This window comes from Aethalodelphis obliquidens, unplaced genomic scaffold, assembly GCF_003676395.1.
Source record: "Aethalodelphis obliquidens isolate GAN/ISIS:26980383/991018 unplaced genomic scaffold, ASM367639v1 scaffold1, whole genome shotgun sequence".
Taxonomy (NCBI): domain Eukaryota; kingdom Metazoa; phylum Chordata; class Mammalia; order Artiodactyla; family Delphinidae; genus Aethalodelphis; species Aethalodelphis obliquidens.
The window spans coordinates 65,337,941-65,364,254 of NW_020837945.1; the positions used below are offsets into that span (position 1 = coordinate 65,337,941).

The 26,314-nt window shown below is 41.1% G+C and overlaps 1 protein-coding gene across 6 annotated transcripts; it reads left to right on the plus strand.

The window, feature by feature from the left end:
- Positions 1-1,216: 1,216 nt before the first annotated feature.
- On the plus strand, positions 1,217-24,652 carry POGLUT1 (protein O-glucosyltransferase 1). 6 transcript variants are annotated; one of them, XR_003432589.1, is made up of 13 exons: positions 1,232-1,459; positions 2,239-2,329; positions 3,450-3,593; positions 8,787-8,922; positions 9,882-9,955; positions 11,144-11,260; positions 15,733-15,792; positions 17,220-17,319; positions 19,023-19,081; positions 20,139-20,306; positions 21,044-21,100; positions 21,545-21,770; positions 24,301-24,652. XR_003432589.1 is itself a non-coding variant. In XM_027105423.1 (12 exons), exons 1-12 carry the CDS (start codon positions 1,375-1,377, stop codon positions 24,401-24,403), a joined length of 1,194 nt encoding a protein of 397 aa, XP_026961224.1. In that variant the 5' UTR covers positions 1,217-1,374; the 3' UTR covers positions 24,404-24,652. The 6 variants fall into 6 exon arrangements, 3 of the variants coding, with proteins under 3 accessions (XP_026961224.1, XP_026961215.1, XP_026961236.1); XM_027105423.1 differs by lacking the exon at positions 21,545-21,770 and having other exon boundaries at positions 1,217-1,459; XM_027105414.1 differs by lacking the exon at positions 24,301-24,652 and having other exon boundaries at positions 1,230-1,459; positions 21,545-22,738.
- Positions 24,653-26,314: the final 1,662 nt, after the last annotated feature.

A 26,314-nucleotide genomic window follows, 5' to 3' on the forward strand; every position in this document is an offset into this window, starting at 1 on the left:
CAAATCTTGCGCTTATTTTATGTTAAGAAAAGGACTAGGTAGATGGTGGAGTTACAAAAGTGAATATCCCAAAGAGCTCACAGTGTAGTAGAAGAAACAAGACACCAGGAAAACACAGTAATTACAATTTATTACAATAAGTATAACATTAAAAGTATGCCCAAGGGGACTTCCCTGGTGGCACAGTGGTTAAAGAATCCACCTGCCAATGCACAAGACAAGGGTTCGATCCCTGGTCCGGGAAGATCCCACATGCCGTGGAGCAACTAAGCCTGTGTGCCACAGCTACTGAGCCCGTGTGCCACAACTAATGAAGTCTGTGCACCTAGAGCCCATGCTCCGCAACAAGAGAAGCCACCCCAATGAGAAGCCTGCACACCCCAAGAAGAGTAGCCCCAGCTCGCGGCAACTAGAGGAAATCCGCGTGCAGCAACGAAGACGCAACGCAGCCAAAAATAAATAAATAAATTTATTTTTAAAAAAAAAAGTATGCCCAAAGTCCAGAGACAGCATGCAAGACACGGTACTAAGCTCTGTGGGTTGTGGTGTCAATCCCAAGAAAATCTTCACAGAGAGCTTGGGGTTTAAAGACAAGACTGCAAGAACGAATAAGCCGTTTCATTTACACTTTCCTTTATATAACATATATAGCTGTATACCTACACTGAACAGCAAAATGTTGACCACTGTTTTTTTCCCTGAGTCACCCCAACTGTTATAAACTGCTATTACAAAGAGATGTGTGCTATATACTATTTGCAACCCTTTGGGGTCTAACAGTACTGTACACATTCAGCAGCTCAACAAATCTATGCTATTTAGTAAGAAGCAGTTCGAGGTTGTGAAAGAACTTCTAGCCTAGCTTGTGCCGGTAACTGTGAATCTGTGGGCGAAAAACATATCCTCTCTGGCCTTCAGTTTTCTGGCTGCAGAGAATAAGATGTTTTCAAGATGTTATAGGAATGTAAGAGACAAATATTACACATATTTTTCCCTGGGGGTGCCATTTATTCATTCTCTCCTGGGATCCGATTTCACCTGAGAGCGCGCGCGAGACAGAGGGAGAGAGAGAGCTATATATGTGGATATGTGGATAGCTCGGCTCTAAACAAACGAGCAGGTCAGCTACAGCCACCCCGCACCGCACTGTGGTTAGCTGCGCCGTGGGTGCCCAGCTTCCCCGCGCCGCCTTCCCAGGGACACTTTGCGGCTGGCCGGGCTCGGGACCAGGATCCGGAGGCAGAGCTGAGCGCAGCAGTCTCACGGCGGGGCGGCCCTCCGCCCACGTGGTGCGGCTCCACGGCCATCTTTGTGCGGGGCTGCGCTTCCGCCCGCTCGCGCTGCAGCCTGGACCTGGCAGTGGGAGGGCTGGCGATGGAGCGGTGGGTGCGCTCCCAGCTTCGGTTGTGGCTGCTGTTGCTACTCCTGCCCCCGGTGCCGGGCTGCCAGAAGAAGTCAGGTGGGCTCCGGACAGGGCCGAGCCCACCGCTGGGGCTCGGAGTCTGGCCCGGTCCCGAGGCGCTCTCCCGCGCCCCTCGCTCCCCGTTGCGGCCGGCGCCACGCTCGTGCTGTGGCCGCTGCGGGGCAGAGCTGGGCAGGGGGCACGGGGGCACCTCGGAGCGGAGAGTGCGTTTAGGTGTCTGGTAGTGCTTCTCCTGCCTAGGACCCTGGAGAGTAACCCATCCTCCGGAATTGAGTGATAGAGGGGAGGGGACGGCCATGCCCCTGTTTACCCACAGCGGGTATGGCCCACGCTCGGCTACCCCGCACCTCCCTAACACACTGGGGGATAATTCGTGTGTGTGTGTGTGTGTGTGTGTGTGTGTGTGTGTGTGTGTGTGTGTGTGTGTGTGTAGTGTTCTTAGTCCATTGCCAGAAGAGATGAAGGGAAGGTTAATAATGCCTGGGGCTTTTAATCGATCCTCTTTGTGGAGCTCAGTTTGATTAGTAAAAGTTGAGAATCCGTGTCACCAGTTTATCCATAACCTTCTGAGTGTCAGGCATTAAGCGTGGAATTTTTCCCATTTCTTGGATACCTGGCAGCCCGAGTAAAGGGGCAGACTTGACCTGAGTGCAGGAGAATTGTAGAATGAATCCTTCCTGGAGGTTCATTTCCACCAGTGGGATGAGAAGAGGGTGTCTAAAAGTTTTGACCTTCTGTTGGTTCTGCCTGCTTGCTGCTAGTCAATAAGAGTGCTCAGGAGTATTTTGTTAACTTTGTTACTTCACTCTTTGAAGGTTCAAAATGGAAAGTATTTATTGACCAAATTAACAGGGCTTTGGAGATTTATGAACCATGTTCAAGTCAAAACTGCAGCTGCTACCATGGGTGAGTTCTTTTCTTTGACGTGTCTTTAAGAATTTAGATCTTGTCAGGAGGAAATTCCCTAAAATCCCCAAGAGACCTTGGTTGCAGTGGTCAGAGAGCCAAGCATGTTTTGAGAGCAGACAGGGTCCTTGTGGTGGTTTTCTTATATTTCTGGGGGATAAAAATACCCTGGGAGAGGAGAGGCCCAGGTGCCTGTTAACTCGTTGTGGGAATTAGTACATGTACTTGTCTGCTTTCTCCCCTGGACTGAAAGCTTCTTGAGGTCAAGACCTATGTCTTATATTCACTGTCATATCCCCGGTGCTGGCTCTCAGTAAGTACTCAATAAATACTGTTGAAGGAATGAACATATATTTAAATGAATCGAATCATAAGTTTCTTGTTGGTTATCTTTAATGTATGCAAATTAGGGCTGGAGTGTGTTATGGTAGAAAGATTACTTTGAAATCAGCCTTGGGTTCTAGTCCCAGATCCAAGTCCCAGATCCGAGACACTTCACTTCTCTAGATTTCAGATTCCTCATCAGCTAAATAACAGGGTCCTTTAACTCCACATTATGTTATTCTGTGATTCCTCAAAAAATTCACCTGATGTGTGTGATACTTACTGAAAACTTGCTATGTATTGAACTTTAAAAGGGATTCAAAATAGTGTAATTTCTGGTTACTCCTGTCAGTCATACATACTGCTAGAGTATGCAGGGTGGTAGGGGCCAAACAGACTAGAACATGGGACTCAAACAGTGTCAGGCTGTAAGGCATAAACCATACCTTCTGTGAGATTCAAAGAAGGGGAGGTCAGTGGGACTGCAGTGACTGGGAGGACGTGGGTGTGGCATGAGCAGTGAAGGAGGAATATGCATCAGGCCAAGGAGGGGCAATCCAGATGGAGGGAGGTAGAAGAGATATTGACTTGCTTTTTCTTTTTTGTGGTTTTGTTGTTGTTGATATTTTAGATCGCCTAAGGTGCTTCCAGGAAAGAGGTTGCTCATTCCTGCCCTCTATTCTTTCCCATAGCTTACATGTTCTCTAATACTAAGCCTAGACCCACAGATACGAAGTAGGTGGAATGGTATTATTCTCTTGGCCTGCCTTCTCTGATGATTCCCATTCTTTCCCAGTGTCATAGAAGAGGATCTGACCCCTTTCCGAGGAGGTATCTCCAGGAAGATGATGGCGGAGGTAGTGAGACGGAAGCTAGGGACCCACTATCAGATCATTAAGAACAGATTATACCGAGAAAATGACTGCATGTTCCCCTCAAGGTAAGAGCTATGAGGTACATATATCTTCTGATAAGTCCCAATGAAAGGGACTTACAGGTAAACCCTTCCTCACATTTCAGAAGGACTACAAAATAGTGACAAACTCTTCTGCTTGCCTGGGAATTTTTCTTGCCAACCTCTCTTCTCCTCTCTCCTATATCAAAGCCTGTCTCCTCTCTCTTTGTAAGGCTGAGGCACATCACTGATTGTACTGGCTGTGACTCTGCCCTTTCTCCTTCCCCAGATATAGTAGCTGCAGGACACAGGCTGATGAGACCTAGCATGAGTGAGCTGGGCTGAAGGAGGAGGAGAAGCGTTGACTGACTGTCAGGGGCCAACTACTATTCTAGATACCAAGTATTCAAAGGAAGGTGGTGGAAAAGCAAGAGAAATAACTGGTGCTGCAGATTACGCAGGCTCCACTGGCCAGGACTTCAGGTGTGAGAGCTGAAGTTACATATCAGTGGGCTGAGAGCTGGCGGGGAGCAGGGAGGGTCACAGACTAAGCCTGGAAGTTGGCGTTAGGCAGCATTATGTACAACAAGTGATAAACCTTCCTCTTAGGAGTCTTTTTTTTTTTTTTCCGGCCCTGCCACTCGGCTGACCAGGGATCAAACCCAGGGCCTCGGCAGTGAGAGCACAGAGTCCTAACCACTGGACCACCAGGGAATTCCCAGGAGTCTTTAAAAAAAACAAAACAAAACCTCTACTCTTTATAAAATTACAAAGTACAAAACCCAGAAGGCAGGATATTCCCTTACTAAGATCTTTTTTCTAAATGATGTTATGTCATTACAAGTAAAATAAATAAGCAGTATTGTAAAAAACATGCATCCATTTGGTCATAAGGATTTATATTATTTGTTCATAATAACAACTTTATTATGAATTAGTATACTTTCACTGTAATGTAAAATATGTAAAAACAAGGACAATAACAACAAAATAAAGATCATTTAATATCCCACACTCTGAGGTAATCATAATTTTGGTTATCAAGTGTCAGGGGCAAATAAGGTGGTAGTGGGGAAAATCACTGAGGTATTTTAAATAGACATTTGTTTCATTACTTGGAACAATAATAGAGACTTTAACTACAAATTATGAGCATAGAGGAATTTGTAATTTCTACAAATGAGAAAAAAAATGTGAATATAGACATTGTTGGACTTTGAAAGTCCATTGTTGGACTTTAATAGTTAGCTGAACAGTCTCCAGATCAAATTAAGTAGCACTCTCAAAGTTTCTGAAAGGCACATGGCTCTTATTCCAGACCCCAGAGCTTTTTGGTCAGAATCATGAGCTCTTAGAAATATTAAGAGAGCACAGGACCTTTCACTGACAATGAAAGGTCCTAATGTGTTGAAAGTTCCCTATTCCAACGATTAATACATATACAACTAAGGAAAATAGAGTTAAACAAAAGAGAAATAAAACGAAATATTCAGAACCAGTGTCCTTAATGAAATGGACACAGTTGTGTAATATCTCAGACTCTCATCTGGCCAAAAGAAGTATCTTTCTAGGTCTAGATACTTTTACTTCACCCAGGTTGAGAAACATCTATGACATTTAAAGTATTCAGTTCTGAACAAAAGAAAATGTAAACTCAGCCTTTCAAGGATGAGCTGAAAGATTTTGCTGAGGAACTGGAGCACCGTCTAATTAACACCGGAGGGAGTTCCCTGGTGGCCTAGTGGTTAGGATTCTGGGCTTTCACTGCCAGGGCCTGGGTTCAATTCCTGGTCGGGGAACTGAGATCCCGCCAGCCATGTGGCGTGGCAAAAAACCCCCCAAAAAACCAGAAATAAACAAAAAAAAATATGGGAGTCACATCATTTCAAAGGTAGAGAATAATAGTATTATTTAAATAATAGCTTTAGTGAAGTATGGTTGACATAAACTGCACATATTTAAAGTGTACAATTTGATAAGTATATATATAACCAAAATAACATATCTGTCACTACCAAAAGTTGCCTTGTGCCTCTTTGCAGTCCCTCTCTCCCCCTTTCCCCGCCATGCCTTCCTTCCACCCCCGTCCTCAAGCATCCACTGATCTGCTTTCTCTCATTATAGCTTATTTCCTAGAGTTTTATATAAATAGAATTGTACCGTATGTGAGAGAGTGCTATTTTAAAAGCTGAATGGGAAAGAAAATAAATGTTTCAGCTGTTACATGTAAATGTACTGCAGTAATACATTTTTTAAAAAACTTTTTAACGAGTAATTTTTTTCAGTATCAAAGGAGTGTCACATGGATAAACAACAAGGTCCTACTGTATAGCACAGGAAACTATATTCAACATCCTGTGATGAACCATAATGGAAATGAATATAAAAGAAGAGTTTATATATGTGTGTAACTGAGTCACTTTGCTGCTGCACAGTAGAGATTGGCGCAGCATTGTAAATCAACTATACTTCAGTAAAAAAATTAATATTGGGTCTTTGGATATATGAATAGGGTGTATCTTTCCATTTACTTACATCTTTAATTACTCTCTCCATTGTTTCATAGATTTTAGTATGTAGGTCTTGAATGTCTCTTGTCAAAATAATCACAGGGTATTACATATTTTTGATGTTATTGTAAATAGTACTTTATTAATTTCATTTTCTATGTGGCCATTGTTAGTATATAAAATATGCTACATTTCTAAATTCATTTACTAGCTGTAATAGGTTTTGGCTAGATTACTTAAAATTTTCTACATAGATGATCATGGATCTACAAATAAAGTCAGTTTAAAATTTTCTCTTCCTATTATATATCTTTAATATTCTTCTTGCTTTATTGCATCTGCTCGTATTTCCAGTAAAGTGTTCAAAAGAAAAGAGAAAAAAGGAGTGTTACATGCACATGGTAAAATATTTGGATAACTCAAAAGTATGTACAATGAAAAGGAAGTTTCTCTACCACCGTACACCCCCCTCCACCAGACCACTAGTCCCTGAGTCCTTCTCTCAAGAGACAACTACAATTACCAGTTTCTTTTACAGCCTGCCAGAAATAATCTCTGCATATACAATTATCTAGATTCATCAACAAACTAGAACATGCTATATCTTCTGTTCTGCAACTTACTTTTCCTTTCCTTGTAACGGTAGATTTTGAAATTTTTCCATAGGAGTACATAGAGAACTCTTTCATAGCTGCATAAAAACCCATTGTATGGATTTCTTTATTGAGTCCTCTATCAATGGACACTTAAATTTTTCCCCACCACTCCCCTTTAATTTTTTTTTTTTTTCTTTTGGCTGTGTTGGGTCTTCATTGATGTGCATGGACTTCTTCTAGTTGGAGTGAGCGGGGGCTACTTTTCATTGCAGTGCATGGGCTTCTCACTGCGGTGGCTTCTCTTGTTGCGGAACACAGGCTCTAGGTGCGCAGGCTTCAGTAGTTGCAGCACACAGGCTCAGTGGTTGCGACACGCGGGCCCTAGAGCACGTGAGCTTCAGTAGTTGTGGTGCTTGGGCTCGGTAGTTGAGGTGTGCAGGCTCAGTAGTTGTGGCTCATGGGCTCTAGAGCGCAGGCTCAGTAGTCATGGTGCATGGGCTTAGTTACTCCACGGGCATGTGGAATCTTCCCGGACCAGGGCTTGAACCGGTGTCCCCTGCATTGGCAGGTGGATTCTTAACTGCTGCACCACCAGGGAGGTCCTCCCCTTTCACTTTTGACTAATGTAAACAATGATGCAGTAAACATCCTTGAAATTAGACCTTTGAACACTCATGTGAATACATCTGCAGGCTAAACTCCTAAGAGTAAAATTAATTGGCCAATTAATGTGTTTTTAAAATCTTGATAAATAGAACCAAATATCCTCCAAAGAGGTTGTGCCTGTTTACACTTTCACCAGCCTTGTATCAGGTGCTCAGAATAGACCTCACACTCTCACTATGTATTATCAGACTCTTTGATCTTTGACAATCTGATTGATGAAAACTGGCATCTAGCTTCACTAGATTTTTTCTTTTGTCATGGTGATACTTAATTTTTTTATTGAAATATACTTGACATATAACATTGTGTAAATTTAAGATGTACAACATGTTAATCTGATACATTTATTTTCATATGATTGCTATTGTGATAATTAGCACCTCTATCCCGTTACATAATTATTCTCTTTTATAGTAGTGGGAATGATTAAGTTCTAGTCTCTTAGCAAGTTTGGTAATTATAATACCATTTTGTTGTCTATACTCAGTACACTGTGTATTAGATCTCTAGGGCTTATTTACTGCTTACTGTAAGTTTGTACCCTTAAACAACATCTGTCCTTTCCCCCTATTCCCCAGCCTCTGTTAAGCACTTTCTCTGTTTTTATAAGTTTGGCTTTGGGGGCATTTCCTTATAGTAGTACAGTTGACCATCTTTTCTTATGTTTATGAACTATTGATATTTTTTGTAGTTATCACCCTGTGTATAAATCAATATTTTAAATCAGTCATTTTCATGCTGCCAGAAAATTTTGGTTAGGCCTTGGAATGTTGCCCCCCCAGTATAGTGCTGGTCAGGACCTCAGAGGATGGGGAAGAAAAGTTAGCTGTCAGTGTATACTCACTTTTTTTCCAGAAATCCTCTGAGAATTCCCAGGAAGTCTATTCTGAAAGCAATATTACAGTCTTTGTGATTATATACATGGCACTCTTTCTGGCTTGCAAAACTGATTTTAATAGTGTTCTGTATTCAGGTTGAAGGTAATGAAAGGTTTCCTATCCTTCCTCATAAACTATGAGACTTAGTTATGGTGGAAATAAAAATAATGTCTTTGTGAGATGCAAAGCCCAAGGGACACAATTAGAAAATCAGCTTTTCCAGTTCCTATCAAAATTTGTATCTTGCTTACTAATTAAACTGTTCCGTGTAGGAGAAATAAAGAAATGCTGGGAATGAAAAGAGGAGAGGAAATGGTGGGAGTAGCAGTAACACTCCCTTCAAACTTAGGATGATCTAGTCGGAAAATTTTATTAAGTATTGTAAGCTGGAGCAGCTTAGCCAGAAAAGGTAACTGGCACCATATGGAAGAGTGGAGTAGTCCTTTCAGGAGCATTGCTCTCAGGACACTTTGCAGGAGGCTGATTATCTGAACACTGGCTTGTCTTACTTTGAAAGTGTAAGCGGGACCCTGCCTTGTCCGAGAGCAGGCACTGCTCTGGTGAAGTTGTGGTATTTCTGGTTGACAGGTGTAGTGGTGTTGAACACTTTATTTTGGAAGTTATTGGGCGCCTCCCTGACATGGAGATGGTGATCAATGTACGAGATTATCCTCAGGTTCCTAAATGGATGGAGCCTGCCATTCCAGTCTTCTCCTTCAGTAAGGTAAGTATAGGAAGAGCCATATGAGGGGATGGAGGGTGGTCCTCTAGCATATAAGCAGGAGATGACTGTGGCAGAGTCTGATGGGTGATGGTGAGGATGAGGCCTGAGGTCCAAAAGTGGGTCTGTGTCCCTGTTAGCTTCACAGTCATTGAACGATAAGACTGAGCAGATGGGGTTGAGGACCCATAAGTGATGTGAGTAAGGTTGCTTGTGTCTATAGGGCTAGGGATAGAGGGTAGGGAATGAGAGAGGCCTGAGGAACCTCTAGGACATTGGAGGTGGGATTCAGAGATCCTACAGAGCATGGGAGAGAGTGGCCCAAGAAAACTCATGGGCTTGAAGTTAGGGAAAGCCTGCATTCAAAGAAAAGATTTGCTGAGCTTCTACATTGCATGTATCAACCATAGTATTAGGTATCGTCTGTCCGGCCACTGTAGCCCAGGGTCCCAGCCTGGCTAACAGTGAGACTGAAGGTGCTAGATAACTTCACACAGTTTGCACCCCAGCAATGCAGTGAGGGGATATGCCGGCGATACCCGAGAGGGATATGTGAGGGGGTGATCTTTGGATCTAATCATGGAGAGATAGGAGTACTAGGACACACTTGTGGGCTTGAGGAACTTGGGACAGTGAATATCTTAGTGCTCAGGTTCTTGTAAATGGTGTATTAGCAGGAATGGGCCTTCATTCCCTAGAGACTAAATATGAAAGCATTTGGGGGCAGGGATGGGGGAGGCTAGAAGAGAGTGGATGGGAGATTCTATAGGAGAAGAGTGGGTTTAAGAAAACCCTCTGAACTTTGAGAAAATAACTCCATTTCTGATTTGGTGTCTCCAAAGCAGAGGAACTTTTTATCCCCACTTTTTCTTTATCACAGTTTACTTTCTCTCTAGACTTGTTTATTTCCTGTGTTGCAAGTGGGCTGAGGCCACATTTGTGTTGCATTTCCCATGGTTTAGCCTCATTTCTCAAAAGTGCTTGGTCCCGTTATTTCTCATGAAGCCCTCTCAGAAGAACAGATAGAGGCTCCCATGTAAGTCAGTAAGGACTTTGTGTTTATTACTTATCTGTTTTTTCTGTGGATAATAAGTATGACCATCAGTATACTAACTTTCGTTTCATCTTTAATCCCCTCCCTTTTTTTTCTGAACCAGTGACTCTTAGTTTGCGAGGGAGGGATTTTAGTCTGTCAGCTTTATAATAAATGTGCAGTTTCTTTTGAGCAGCTGTTATGCCTGAGGTGCTTGATAAATCACATACCATTTTTTAAATATTTGAAAGAAGACAAACAGCATATTGCATATGTAATTCCAATGGAAGAAACAGTAGAATTAGAGGCTTATCAGTGACCAGAATTTTAAGAGAAGTTACCATGTAAAGGGAACAAATGGCTTCAAACTCTTTTCAAAAGATGTGGGATAACACCCCTCCCCGCGCATTCTGCCCATCACTACTTTTGACCCTGATCAAAAAAGAAAAATAACCAAAAACTAACTCACAATTTATTGACCAACCAATGGGAGCTCAGCAGTGCCACAGTAATAGGTAATACTAACACTTACTGAGTGTTTACTTTGTGTCAGACACTAAGTTTTTTACATGTACTAACTCATTTAATATTCAAAACAAGCCTATTAGATAGGTAATATTATTGATATTATTATTTATCCAGTTATAAACGTAAGGAGACTGAAGCATAGAAAGATTAAGTAACTTGCCTAGAGTTGGAAAGAGGTGGAGTCAGATGATCTTTCTCAAGAGCCCACACTCTCAACTATTGCACTATGTTTCCTAATTCTTGCTCCGAAAAGACCTATCTAGGAAATAACTAAGAACTGGTAAGATAGTATACACTCCGAGTGTAATATCAGTTAAAAGATGAGACAGCTATGTGATCATTCAGAATTGGGTATATTATTTCCCTAAACTAAAAACTCCAACAGTGTATGTCCTCTAGAAAAACAGAACTTTGGGGAACTGGAAAAGTTGACCTTTAGTGTGATTTCGTATTCTGGGGTTCAGTCAGCCCACGAATTTTAACCCATGGTCATTTTTGCCTTTTAGCATCTAGAGTCTAGACTTTGAAGACTAGGGAAAATATATCTTTGACAATATAACACTGGGGCAAGGCCTTTTCCAGATCCCGTGGCATGAATGCAGTTTGCTGCTGCTTCTTCTGCTCTGAGACTGACTTAGAATAACCTCTCTGTTTCTGTTGAAGACATCAGAGTACCATGATATCATGTATCCTGCTTGGACATTTTGGGAAGGAGGACCCGCTGTTTGGCCAATATATCCTACCGGTCTTGGACGGTGGGACCTCTTCAGAGAAGACCTGGTAAGGTAGGTCCTTTAGAGAGGTTTTATTTATCCTTCTGTGGGTCGTCTTGAAGTAAACAGTAAAGTATAAACAATTAATTTTGTTTAAAAGGACTAACTTTTTTTTTTAAGGACTAACTTTTAAGCTAAAACTGAAAGACAAAAAACTATAGCATAAGCAATTTTGTATGTGTATAAAAATATTTACATATCCATAGAAAAAGAGCAAAAGAACTTACCCTAAAGTGTCAGCAATGCTTCTGTGGGAGGGATTCTAGAAGCCTCTTCTTCTTGAAAGTTTTCTGTACTGTTAAGTTTCTCTAAATAAGAGTGAGTTACTTTCATAAGTAGGAAAAAGTGAATGACCATACTGTGGGGAAGGATAGAAAATTACTTGGAAGCACATAAATGTACTTTGTAATTAAGAGCTAAGTCCTTCAGGCAGGGATGGTGTGGGTATAAATGTCCCATAGATATCTCAAGTACAAGCTTATTCCAAATACTCTCTAATTCACGATTGAAACCTGCCTTGGCCTGTTGACTGTACCCCGCCATTATTTCAGAATTTAGATTGTCCAGGTCATCAAGCTGTAGGTACTTCTTACCTAGCTACATTTTACATGAATCATTCCAACAACGTCGGTACCTAATGAGCAAACTTCTAAAAACACACCTTTCTAGGTATTCTCTCAGATGTAGGGAAAGCAGTAGTTTAATTCAGCTTCATTTCCACAGATATCTATCACCTGTACTAAGTGTGACTGGAGATTTAAATGAGATGAAGAGAAAGTCCCTTCTCTGGAGAAGCATATAAGGCCGCAGTCCTCAGTGGCAGCTAGAGCCACTGGGTAAAGAAACAAGTTTATTATTCAGTAGGTATAATTAGGAAGTTATTTTTTAAGATAACTTGGTCTCATACTTCATAGAACTGGACCTGGAAATTGTTCTTGTCCAACTGTTTATTTCAGGGATGAGGGAATTCAGGCTCAGAGAGGTTAAGTGACTTGGTCAAGGAACCAATTTAGGCCTGAAGTCTAGGTTTCCAAGTGCATTATTCTCTCCACTTGACTACTTAATATTTCCTATGTTCTCCAGACATTGAGACCATCATTTCTTACTTAGCATTTCATTATGAACATAATTTTGAGAGAGGGAAAAATAAAAATGTCTTAAACCTTTTTGTCTCCAAGTTATTCCTGACTTTAGTTTTCTAACCCTTTTTTTGTTTTTTCAGGTTCTTGCAAATACCCTTTTCACACTCTTCTTTTTGTAGCTCTTTTCCCACCTGCTGTACATCTATTTTGTTTTTAAAATCATTTTAAAAACAATTTTTTTCTGAATATGAAACCTTTACATGCTCATAAAAATTTATAAATGTGTCCAACTTAGGCAACTTTTTCCCCGCTTATTGGTGTCTTAGAAATCTTTCCATGTCAGTACATATGAAATGACCTCATTATTTTAAACAGTTGCATGGTATTCCATCGGATAATAATTTAATTTATTGTGTCCTTTGATGGACTTGTAGGCTGCATGTGTAATGTATGCATAATTTCTTGTTTTCTGGACTATTTGAGAATATGTTGCATACCTTATGACCCTGTACCCCTTAATACTTTCATGCATATTTCCTAAGAGCAAGAGTGTTCTCTTTTATAACCACATTGCAATTGTCAATTAGAGGAAACAATATTAATTTAATACTCAGTGGTCCCAATAATGTCCCATAAGGCACATTCCCCCTCCAGTACAGGAGCCAATCCAGCATCATGTGTTGTATTTAGTCCTCATGTCTCTTTAATCTTTAATCTGCAGTAGCTCTTCAGTCTGTCTTTCTCTTTCGTGACTCTGACATTTTGAAGAATACAGGCCACTGAACATTTTTGATACAATGACACTGAACATTTTTAATAGAATGCTCTTCAGGTTGGTTTTGTCTATTTCCTCATGATTAGATTCAGTTTATGCACTGCTGGCTCAGATACTTACATAAATGATTTTGTGTGTATCCACCTCTCGTTAGAGATGTTAATTTTGATCACCTGGTCAAGGTGTTATATCAGGTTCCTCTACTGTGTAGTTACCGCCCTTGTAAACTAATAAGCAATTTTTAGGGAGGTAGCATATGTTTTAAAATCTAATCTTAAGTGAATTTGTTTTTCTTTTGATACCTTCCCCTTTTATTCTTCAGTTGAATCTATTCATGATTATAGAATTGCAATTTTATTTTTCAGAGCCCTCCGTTCAGAATCTCTAGCCCCATGATTTCATTTCTCACCTTTAAACTTTAGTAATCTACTTGCTTATCTACACTGATGTCTGCCTGGCATTTTCCTATTTTTATAAACTTTGGGGAGTTTGTCCCCATTGACTTACTTTTCACTGTGTGGAAGAATTCAGTGTCCCTGTGCATTTAAAGAATTCACTCTATGGTCAGCGGAGGGGTGGGGTTATAAAAGAGGGCTGGGGAAGCACCAAGCTATGGTGGCCACTGTTAGTGCTTGCCGGGAGACATGGGTCATTTGAGGGGTGGGTAGGTGGGTAGGAAGAATGAGGGAGAGAGAAAACAGAGATGATACTTGGTTCAAGTCTGTGTCTGCGGCTTTCCCCAGGGACCAAGGAAGTTTATGCTCAAAATTTCAGTATAAATTGATGCATTTTTTGTTGGGTAGTTTGGCAGTATATATGAAAATGTAAAATGTTTATGTCCTTTGACCCAGCAATTTTACTTCAAGAATTTATCCTAAGAAGATAATTAGACAAGCATGCAAAGATGTGTGTACAAGGATATTCACTTCAGTGTTGTTTCTTAAAGAAAAAAGTTTAAAACTACCTGAAAGCCCACCAGTAAGGAATTAAGTGAATTACGACATGGTTATAAAATGGAATACTGTGCATGAATGGAAAGTAAAGGTAGCATAGGACTTAAAAACAGGGACTCTGGGTTCAAACCCTGGCTCTTATTAGCTGTGTGACTCTAGACAAATTGCTTAACCTCTCAAGGGCCTCAACTATAAAGTAGGGTTAATGAAACCTACCTTGTAAGGTCATGAGAATGAGTTTATATTTATATAGCACTTAGAACACTGCCTGGAACATGGTAAGTGCTATATAGGTGTTGGCTCTTATTATTATCTATAATATGTCCTAATAAGAATGTTAGCTAGCAACATGCATGGTATGATCTCTGTTATATAGAGCAAGGTTTTTCAGTCTTGGTACTCTTGATGTTTGGGGCTAGATCATTCTTTGTTGTAGGGGGCTGTCCTATGCGTTGTAGGTTTTTTAGCAGTATCCCTGGCCTTTGCTCACTAACGCCAGTAGCAATCCCCTAGTAGTGACAATCAAAAAATATCTTTATATACGGCCAAATGTCCCCTTGGGTAGAAGGGCAAAATCTCCCCCAACTGAGAACCACTGATGTGGAGAGACGATTGGAAGGAAATTCTTCACTGAAACATTAAATTGTTAAAAGTAGTTATCTGTAAGTGGGGAGATTCCAGATGAATTTTTTTTACTATTAGAATTTTATATAATGAGTATATACTATTTTTTCATTAAAAATAAAAAAACAAAAAAACCCATTGCTATAGTGTTTATATTTTGGTGGGAGGGAATATGAGACAGAGAAATAGTTGGACTGGAGAATCGGGTAAAGATGATCCAGCAAGAAAGGACTAGAAGATAAGCCAGGAAAATAGGAGCAGTGGTCTCACCTGAGAGAAAATGGGACACTATCTGAATCTGAGAAGTATCTCTACCTGAAAAGTTTATGTTCTAAATCTCTCCATTACAGCAAGTAGCTCACAAATCCCTCATTAACTCCAGTTCAGTCCAACCCCCTCCTTTTTCAGAGGAAGACTCTACACAAACTTCTGTGAAGGGTTCCTACAAAGTAAGTTAAGAATGATGCATCTGTGGACTAGCAGTTTCAGCAAGGAAGGCTGGCTGTGGTAATGGGTGCTGAGACCTGAGTTTCAGGGACTTCGTCTTTATGGAGCACTAAGTACAGTTCTGGGGATACCAGGTGCTTTGGAAAATCAGACTAAATCTGATGATAACTCCTATGCATCTAAAACATGAAGTCAGGAAGTGATTTGTTTCCTTGCCCTTAATTCAGTTTCTGATATTTTCTGCAGTTGTCTTTGCCTGTTAATTTTATCAATAGACTCTAATTAAAGTGGGGAAGAAATCCTCCTTGTACTGAATTAAATAGCCCTAAACATGTCACTTAGTTTTGGGAACTTTTCTTTCAATGTTGTTAACTTATTTTACCAAACTGTAGATTTGCAGATATTGCTTGCCAGCATCTCCATAGGAATGAAGTAATAACAAAAGGGAACATAATGTTATTTAGAGCTTTTTCTTTGGAGTAGCCTGGATCAGACTGATTTCACAATGTGAAGATCTCAACTAATCTTCAGAAATGGTTCAAAGTCATCCTTATATAGTTAAGGAAGAAACATAGAAACTAATGAAATCTATTTTTAGGTCAGCAGCACAGTGGCCATGGAAAAAGAAAAATTCCACAGCATATTTCCGAGGATCAAGGTGATTATACTTTCTGACATTTTACAAAAGTATTTTTCCAGTTAATGTGCAAAATATAAGTAATTTTGAGGGTGTGAGGAACCCTAGTTTAAAGAGAAAGCTAAGATAACTAAGAAATAAACATAGAATCACAGAATTTTAGACTAGAGAAGAACTCAAATTATTTGCCCAAATCACTCTAAGTTGAACTGAAATTCCAAGAAGTAAAGTTCATCTGTCCAGTCATTCAACAGATATTTACAAAGTGCCACGAGTGTGATGGGCTTTGACTATATATAATGCTGAACAGAGCAATGAGTTGTCCTCTTGCCTGAGAGATTACAGTTTCCTAGGAGTAGCTTATGATCGTGCCCACAGTCCCTCTGCCACTTAATGGCTGAGTGGGAACCATCACCAGCTCTTCTGACTGCCTTTTTCATCAGACCATGTGGCTGCCAAATAGTGGTGGAAGCGCAGACTGAGACTGGTGAAAATGGAGAGGGAAGCAGGGAAGGAAGGGAGGAAGAGGGAAAGAGAAAAGGTTGGGGAAGGACCCTGTCCATGTTGTTCAGCTCCATATCCCTGGTGCTAAGAACAGTACCCACCACATAGATGCAGAATGAGTACCTGTTAGATGAATACAAAAGAGAATGTTTAGGGAGAGAGTTTTGCAGTTTTCTCAGAGCATCCTTGTCCGAGGTCACAGCCTCTCTTCACTCGCAGTGGACTTCAGCCCAACAGCAACTGCTTACGCTTCCTTATCAACCTCTCTGGTTCTCAGATCTTCAGATCAGATTCTTAACTTGGGATCCATGTGTGGACTTCAGGAGTTTTAGGGATTCCTTGAAATTATATGGGGATATGTGCATTTTTCTAGAGAGGGGGTCCACAGTTCTCATCAGATTCTCAGGGGATCCATGACCCCTCAAATGTCAAGACCATCTGCTACTAGGACCATAACTAGGACTTTTTCTACATGCAGTTTTCAGGTGTTTGAGCCTTTCAGTTTTCTTTTTAATTTAAATATTATACTGGATTTTACAAAGCACACCCCACAAAGGTCACGTAGCTGTTTTGGTGAGTGGTGATTACCTAGTCACACAGCTATGAGTACCAGTGATTAGAGGTTACATGAATCTTCGAAAAGGGAAATAATTCCCTGGGATATGGCTATAGTGCCCAGAACAACATAATCCTAAAGACTAGAATGCAAGCAAAGAAGGGCCAAATACTCCCCTTCCCTGAAGGGTAAAGTGGAGAACAGCCCAGGACCTCCTAGTTGCTGTAGGATCTAGTATCCCCCTCCTTCTCTATTAAAGTAACCAATGAATTGTCCATCAGTGTGTACAGTCTTTTTCATTGGGTCCGATTACTGCTTCCCTTTCAGAGATTGAGAACAGTATTATGGTGTAGGACACATAGTTTTATGTCATGTGTTTCTTTTATAGGACAAGTCCAGAACGAGATCCTCTCATTCTTCTATCTCGGAAAAGTCCAAAACTTGTTGATGCAGAATACACCAAAAACCAGGCCTGGAAATCTATGAAAGTAATCACCAATCATCTGACTAGAACTACAGCAGTGAACATTCTCACTCAAAGAACGTTGCCACCTGGGTAGAATTTGAGATTAGGTTTCCTCTCAGTGTTGGGATGAATATAGAGAAAGTTCCATGGACTAAAATTAGCATATATGTAAATTATCCTTTTTCAAACTCACATTGCTTTTCTGGCCCATATTATGACTTGTATTTTATACAATTTTGAAGGTTTAAACAGAGGTCACAAACTTTTTGTGTAAAGGACCAGATGGTAAATGTTTTAGGCTTTGCAGATTCTAGAGTCTGGGTTGTAGTTACTCAGCTCTGCCATTGCAGTGTGAAATCAGCCGTAGACAATATGTAAATGAATGAGCATGGCTGTGTTCCAATGAAACTTTATTTATGGCACTGAAATTTGAATTTCATGTAATTTTCCTGTGTCATCAAATATTCTCTTTTGGATTTTTTTCCAGCCATTTGCAAGGTAAAAATAATCTTAGTTTATGTGTTGTGTACAAAAATAAGCAGTGGGCTGGATCTGGCCTGTGGTCTGTATGTTTGCCAACCCCTGGTTTAAACCAGTGGTTCTCAACCCCGACTATACAATCCAACTAGAGAACTTAAAAATGAATAGAATGAATCAGAATCTTTGGAAATGACATATAAGCATCTTCATTTGTTTAAAACTCCCTTTCGCCTTTCATTCTAAGGTGAAAGCAATGACTGGCTTCTTTGGTTTGAAGTCCATCTCTATCCTCTTAACTCTTTCTTGCCTTATTCAAAGAACCTTAAGCCCTAAATGTCCTCATCTGAAATTTCCATATACCATATGAGGATGATATGAGAAAAATGTTTAAACTTCTTGTCATAAAAACTAAGTAAAAACTAAGAAATACTAAGTAAAGCTGCATGTATTTATTATGTGACTGCTTAATTCAAACAGGAGCAAATGCAGTCTAAGAAACTTTGTTAAAAAATAAAAATATGAAAAATGTATCCATTCAGCCCAGCATCTACTATGGGAGGCTGCAAAAGCAAACAAGACTTGTTCCCCTCATTGAGTTTACCCTCTGCTAACGTGGCTGGAATACAGATGGGGCTCTCAAACTCCGATACCCCCAGGGGCTGCACTAGTGAGCAGAAGAGAGTGCTGAAGGTCCGGTCATGGCTGCCCAGGGGAATAGGAGCTCTCTTTGCCAAATCTTCCTTTTTTTTCCCCAAGAAAAGTTGGAAATCTGGGTTTTTGTAAGAAACACCCTACCACCTATAAATGTTGGCAGTGGTTAGAATATTTATTTTAAATACTTTGTGAGCTCAACAAAATTTGTGTGTGGGCTACACCTCTAAGCCCACCAGCCACCATTTGTAACCTCCTGTGCAGTATGATTTACACAGAGTGAAATGTGCTGCAGGCCATGACCTCTGAGTTCAGGGGATTCACATGGTTCCAAGGGAGCTTAAACTCTAAAATCAGACAGAACCAGGTTGAAACCCAAGCTCTTCTACTTAGGGCCATGCAACCCTGAGCAAGTCTCCCAACTTCTCAAAGCCTTGGCTGCTTCATCTATAAAGTGGGATAATCATGCCTCCTGAGTCTGTTTATTATAAGACTTAAATGAGGTCATGTTGATGAAATGTTTAGCAATGCTTACTGCACAGTGGTCTTCAATGCTCCTACTCCTAGTATTAATAACTTCCTTTTCACTGAAAGGATACCTTGGGAAAGCCAGCTGCTAAGGATGTCCATCTTGTGGATCACTGCAAATACAAGTAAGACTTCCAGAACTCCTGACTCTCCTAGTTTCCCTATTGCTTTTGGAGTAGCTTCACTTTGGGTGAGAGTTTTAATACTAGGGTCTAGCCGGGGTTTGTGAAAGTCACATTAATTCACTTAGCTATTATTTTCTCGGAGTCTGCTGTGCACAAGGCTCTGAACTAGGTTCTGTGGGAACTGTGGAGACATGAAATGTGGTCCCTGCTTCCAAAGAGCTTGCGTGCTTGTAATCAAAGGGATGGGATTCCTTCTCTCCACACCCCGCCCAGCCAAGAGCTGAAGTTAGATCAAGTATTTATTAGGTTATTAAAAACAATTTACGGTCCAACCTGAATAAAGCATATGTAACTATTATATTTAAATGCCAGGACTAAGGATTATATGCACATGTAAAACCAGGTCAGGAGGAGGGCAGTGGGGGGATTCAGAGAGATGAATGCTGATTATACTGCACAGTGGGAACTATAGGGTAGAAGCAGCTCTGGTTGGAGACAGGGGTACATGCATGGGAAATGCTGAAAAGAAAATGTTCTTTTCTAAGTTAGCTTTTTTCTGGGGGGCATTTCTTTGAAGATTGATTAGGTATGCCTGGTTGTCTTCTCCAGATTTCATAAGAGGGAATAGGGAACAGGGCATGCCTTTGACCAGGTAGGGTACCCTATGGGAAAACCAAGGCTTTGGGAGGCCATGATGAGTTCAAGACTTTAGGCCTAGAAAAACTTGTAGCAAAGGGTGAGGTGTTGCTTCCATCTGAGCCTTGTATCCGCTGTACCCAGCACCCAGCTGCTGGCCCTATCAGTCTCTCCCTGGAGAAAGTATCCCTTTTATCCCCTCACCCTGATATTCCCAGGAACAACCTCTAACTCCTGGAACAACAAGGAGTTTATAGAAACTTCACAGGGACATGCTGATGTGTCCTTGAAGACTGAAAATGGAAAAAGAAAGGAGAGGGGGTAATAAAAGGAAAGAAGGGTAAGAGGGAGTAAGAAAAAAAGGTCATATTTGTGGAAGTAGGCATATAGTTTCAAGTATATTTTGCTCTTTCTTTTCCAGGTATCTGTTTAATTTTCGGGGTGTAGCTGCAAGTTTCCGGTTAAAACACCTCTTTCTGTGTGGTTCACTTGTTTTCCATGTCGGTGACGAGTGGCTGGAATTCTTCTATCCACAGCTGAAGCCATGGGTTCACTATATCCCAGTCAAAACAGATCTCTCCAATGTTCAGTAAGCAGCTCTCCACCAAGCAGAGTTTCCGATGACTCCCGCAATCTGCCTCTAAGTCCCCAGCCATTTAAGACATTTACTCCTGATGACTTTTTCCATTGAAAGCTTTTTATTTTTCATATTTGGTTCTCAAAGATAGTATTGCATTATTATCCAACTAGGCTGAGTGGGATTTAATTTTTAAAAGTTCTCTAATGCTGATTTAAAATGTAACATTCAGACAGTATGCAGTGAAAAAGCTCTAATCTCTCAAAGACTAGAGATATGGGTATTCAGTTGTGTTACATTGTCAAAAGGACTTTCAGATACAGCATGAAAATTGACCTCAGTGAAACGGAGGCAAGTTTCCTCTCATGGAGGGAGGGGCTAGGATGAGGAATGGAGAAGGGCCAGAAATGTAAGCTCAGCGCCCTCTTCTGGGGGCCAGAGCAAGAAACAGGAGGGAAATTTTTTTCTTTACTATTGATTTTTGATGTGTATCATTGAACATTTCTCTATTTTTCCAAATATGTTCCGGAACTACAACATTGTCTTCTGCCTGTGTGTGAGATATTTGTTGTTGCTGTTGTTGTTATTATTTTGTTCCTGTGAGGACCTGTTATCTTTGCTGTAAAAAAGAAATAATTCACCATCCACATATCTAGAGATTAACTATGGACCTCACTCTGTGATCTCTCTGACTTAGTACTAATGAGCTTGGTCTGTATTTCAGAGCCTAATAATTCTTTCCATTTTAGGGAGCTGTTGCAGTTTGTAAAAGCAAATGATGATGTAGCTCAAGAAATTGCTGAAAGGTAAGTTCTGTTCATTTTTCTTTTTCCACTTTATCATCCCCATTTTGCCTGAGCTAATGTCATAAGAATGCTGTTACCATGGTGATACCTGAATTTCAGCCTCATTATACAGAGATGATCAGAATCAAAGCTGTCTTGGGGGAAAACACACATTCACATATGTCCCAAGCCCATACTTTGTAGAGTTAGACTGAAATCTTTGAAGTCATTCAAGTACTGTTTCTGAGGATTGGCTGTTTACATATTTGTTTTTAAGAAAAAAAAAAATCATGTCTATTTCCAAATGCATGTGTGTGGATATGATGGCTATAGAGTTGGTTCTGAAGATCAGAGTTAATTTATATAAAGTACTCTGAACAGTGCTCGGCACAGGTAAAAACGCTCAAGTGTAAGCTACTAGTATTATTCAATGGTGTGCTTTATTCTTGTTAATCTTGTCTCTAGGGGAAGCCAGTTTATTCTGAACCACTTGCAGATGGATGACATCACCTGTTACTGGGAGAACCTGTTGACTGAATACTCTAAATTCCTGTCCTATAATGTAACAAGAAGGAAAGGCTATGATCAGATTATTCCCAAAATTTTGAAAACTGAACTCTAGTAGTCATCATTGAGCCATAGTCCTCTCTATGGCAGCAGATCTCAGACATCCTGTGGTGAGAAGCTCACTGTGAGTGTGACACCTATACCTTGGATACTGTTACCAAGCCAAATACCTGGTTTTCCTTATCATGCTGCACCAAGAGCAACTTTCGAGAAAGATCCAAAATATGTTTAATACAGATATGAAGCAGCTCAACACTTTGGCTGAATAAGGACCAGAAATCATGAGATGTGGGTTTTGAACCCGACTCTGCCTTTCATTTTCTTAGGACCAATCACAGCTTGTGCCTCAGATCATCCACATGTGTATGTCCCTCACTTTGGAACTGACTGTGCCCATGGGATGATGCCCTTTGTCTCATTGTTTGGAGTAGAAAGTCAATCCTTTGGAACTAGTACAACTCATCACCACAGTTCTGCAGTTATTCTACTCTTGATTTCTGTCACTATATTTTAATGTAGAAAGCCCTTTAGGGTTTGTGAAAAATACTTGGGGATTATTTCCTAAAAGGTCTAAGGAAGCAGTAGTGTGCCATGCCATGATGTAGGAGATCTCTTTTGTCAAAGCCTAAACTCTTTGGTACTCAGGAGATTTCTATAAAGCCACGTAGAAGGGGGCCAATTGCATGAGCAATTTTTGCAATTGGATTTCAAGTTCCCTTTTTGTACCTTCACACCCTTCTTTATGTTCTCTTTCAAAAAGAAGAGATAAAAACCTCTTAATAAATTTAGGAGATGGTCCTTACTTTTTAGAGGAACTGTGCATAAAACAGCATCTCTTCCTCATTCTTCACACGCCCTTAATATTTTTCCTCCTTGAGTTGGCGGTAGTCCATGCTTGCAGGGATCTCAAGGAGTCTTCATGTGTGAAATGGTGTTAAGTTGGGAGTTTAGAACATTCAACTTTAGCACTTACTTATATAGGAGATGTTTGTTTTAGCGCAAATCCATGTTGGAGTGCTTCCTTTTCCCTTTTGAAAAAGACATTTGGATAGTAGTTTAATCTCAGGCTGTTCTCCCTAACATAGTTGAAAATGAAGAAAAAATTTTAGATTAAAACCCATATAGTCTGTCCCTGGTGGCACAGTGGTTAAGAATCCGCCTGACAATGCAGGGGACAGGGGTTCAAGCCCTGGTCCAGGAAGATCCCACATGCTGCGGAGTAACTAAGCCTGTGCGCCACAACTGCTGAGCCCGCGCTCTAGGGCCTGTGAGCCACAACTACTGAGCCTGTGTGCCACAGCTACTGAAGCCCACGCACCTAGAGCCTGTGCTCCGCAACAAGAGAAGCCACCACAATGAGAAGCCCACGCACCAGAACGAAGAGTAGCCTCCACTCGCCACAATAGAGGAAGCCCGTGCGCAGCAATGAAGACCCAGTGCAACCAAAAATAAATCAATAAAATAAATTTAGAAAACAAAAACAAACAAAAAAAACCCACATAGTCTCATGACACAGAACCAGCCTCGTCCCTTAGGCCCAAACTTTCCACAGAGAAATCAACTGTTTGCCTTTGCCTTTTTTTTTTTTTTTTTTTTTTTTTGCGGTATGCGGGCCTCTTGCTGTTGTGGCCTCTCCCGTTGTAAAGTACAGGCTCTAGACGCGCAGGCTCAGCGGTCATGGCTCACAGGCCCAGCCGCTCCGCGGCATGTGGGATCTTCCCAGACCGGGGCACGAACCCGTGTCCCCTGCATCGTCAGGCGGATTCTCAACCACTGCGCCACCAGGGAAGCCCTGCCTTTGCCTTTTAAGAACTGTTTGGTATTAACTGGTTTCAAAATTAGTAAATGTGAGATTCAGTTATATAAAATCAGGGACTTTATTCCACTTGTGAAACATGTGTTGGGCCTTTTAAACTCCCTTTCACAAAATTGTAAACCTACGGACCTTCTTAGAGGACCTGCTGGTAAGATCATTGCATAGAATAAGGCAGGTGTTTAAAATTGGATTTTTTTGAGTATTAAAAACTCATGGGAGGGGCTTCCCTGGTGGCGCAGTGGTTGGGAGTGCGCCTGCCGATGCAGGGAACGTGGGTTCGTGCCCCGGTCCAGGAAAATCCCAAGTGCCGCGGAGCGGCTGGGCCCGTGAGCCACGGCCAATGAGCCTGCGCGTCCGGAGCCTGTGCTCCGCAACGGGAGAGGCCACAGCAGTGAGAGGCCCGCGTACCGCAAAAAAAAAACCTCATGGGGACTGTGTTTTTAGGTGCTATAAGTCTGGCGTTAAGCAGTCCAGATTTCTGAGTTGTACTGTGGTTTTGCCTAATCAATAGGAGGCCCTGGTAGATATTATCATTCCATTTTAATTTTCTTCTCACTAAACTAGGAGCAAAATTTTCTGTCCTTTGGTTTAGGAGCTGAAGGTGCATTTCCCTGGGAGTGTTTCCTACTTTGCTTCAAGATCCAGCTCAAGCATCATCTTTCAGAATCCTTGTTTTCATTCCTCTAGGCAGTTAGAGGCTATCATAATACTTCGCTCATGCCTGTATTATATGATGTCACATTGCACTGTAGTTATTTGACTGTTTCTCCTACTGTTCTGTGAGCTTCTTCATGGGTGGGAATCATGTTTTACTTACCCTGATTTCTCCATTATCCAGCACAATGCCTCACACAGAAGGATGCACAGAAGAATGTTGGAAGGATGGATGGATGGATGGATGGATGGATGGATGGATGGATGGATGGGGACAGCAGGCTTAACTAAATCCTATTTACAGACTGCCCAGACGTTGACTTCAAGGGGGACTGGACAAGACTGTAAGAATTGGATCAATGCAAATTCTCACCTGCCTTTTGAAGAGTTAATAAGAACATCTTTGTATTTAAGTACAGCAAATGTTATTCAGATTTTACAGTTATTTGTTTACCTCTGCGTAGATGGTATGAGGATGGTGTGTAATGACATGTAAAATGTATGGTTTTGAAAATAATTTTTATCTCCATAACTTTTGAAGTTGTTGTTGTTGTTTGTTGTTAATAATATCTGGGTCTCAAACTTACCATTTCTTCCTCAGAGAGTTAGAAGCCACACTTTTCTTCAAGGAAAGAAAATAATTCAATTTATTTGAGTGAAGTGGGATACTTGGATAACACAAGTAATGATTTTCCTTTATTTGGGGAGTATCATCTGTGTGATGTTGTCAATGTGCCACCTTATTCTGCTGTTATATCAGGTTTTCCTAACGGAAAAGAAAAGAAACCACCTCTAGCTGGTTTAAGCAAAAGAACTTTTTAGAAGGATATGAGGGCGTCTCCGAGTAGTTGGAAGGGTAGAAAGCAGAGCAGTTTCAGGAATATCAACAAGGGTTTGGATAGTTTCTGGAGTGCTGCTCTGTGCAGTTCCAGAGACAGCCAGGCTCTGTCTCTCAGCCCAAAATTCCCAAGAGAAAAACATTCAATGGGCTCCTTTGGGTCAGTTCTGAAGAGGATAGTTCCCTACCCTTTACCCCTGCACTATGAACAAGAGCAACACAGTTACATTAAAAAACCATCTTCTCATGCATCTAAAGATGCTTTCACTTAACGTAATCCTACTGCATCCCGAGGTAAGATGTTGTGGGTGAAGCAAAGGGGTACAATTATAAATCACTCATTTAATATTTATCAGATACTTCTTGAGCATTTACTGTGTACAGCAGTGGGAGATAAGAAAATGTTTACAACAGGCTCCCTAGCATGAAGGAGCTCTCTAGGTGAGATGATAAAGTAAAAATAATATGAGAGGCTTCATAGGCAGATGGTAATTAAGGTGATATGAGGCCTTAATCATAAGGCCAATTATTCATAAATACAATGTGGAGCTGAAGTTTAGAGGGAGAAGAAATTTCTATCTGGTGCAGATGGAAACTTCCTGGAGGTAAAAACTGAGTTACACTTTGAGGGATGGTTAAATGAAGTGGTCCTTGGAGTTCTCAGAATTCATTCTCTTTACCTGTGGTAACAGTTTATGTCATATATAATATAATAAAATGTAATATATGTAGCAAGGGCAGTACCTGGTGAACCTAGCAGGGAAAGGGAACCTTCTGTCGCCTGGGAGAAAATTCATGATGGGGGGAGAAGCTACTGGGTTCTATGAGCAGAAATCAGCAAAAGGTCTGAGGGTAGAATAGTGGTGGTTCCAGGCACACTGTGCTGACCACACTGAAATTTTCCCTTGATGCCTCTACTGTGGTGGCAAATGCACATCCTGGGGAGGAGTCAGCTAAATGTGAAAGAGTGGTCTGAGTGAGCCACGTGACACCTTTTGGCTTAGTGTTGCTCCGAGACCCTTCAAAAGGCAGACCACAGAGCAGGGAGAGTACTTTCATAGTGGTAGAGGAAGGTAAGCCCCAGGGGCTTGGAGCAGCGGGAGAGTGGGAGGGTGACAGAGTAGTTGTCTGAGGAGCTGAGATGGAATAGCAGCAAAAGTGTGAGTGGGGCCTAGGGTCCGTGGACTTCTTGAGCGACCAGATGGCAAAGGGAACCTTACAAATGAAGCTTAGTTACCCAAATGAGAAACCAGCTATGGAGTTAGCAAAATTTGCCTGTTTACATAACCTCATCTGTATCTGTAAGGTAGTGGGGGGACATTTGAGTTGTATATAAATGATTTCAGTAATAACTGCCCAA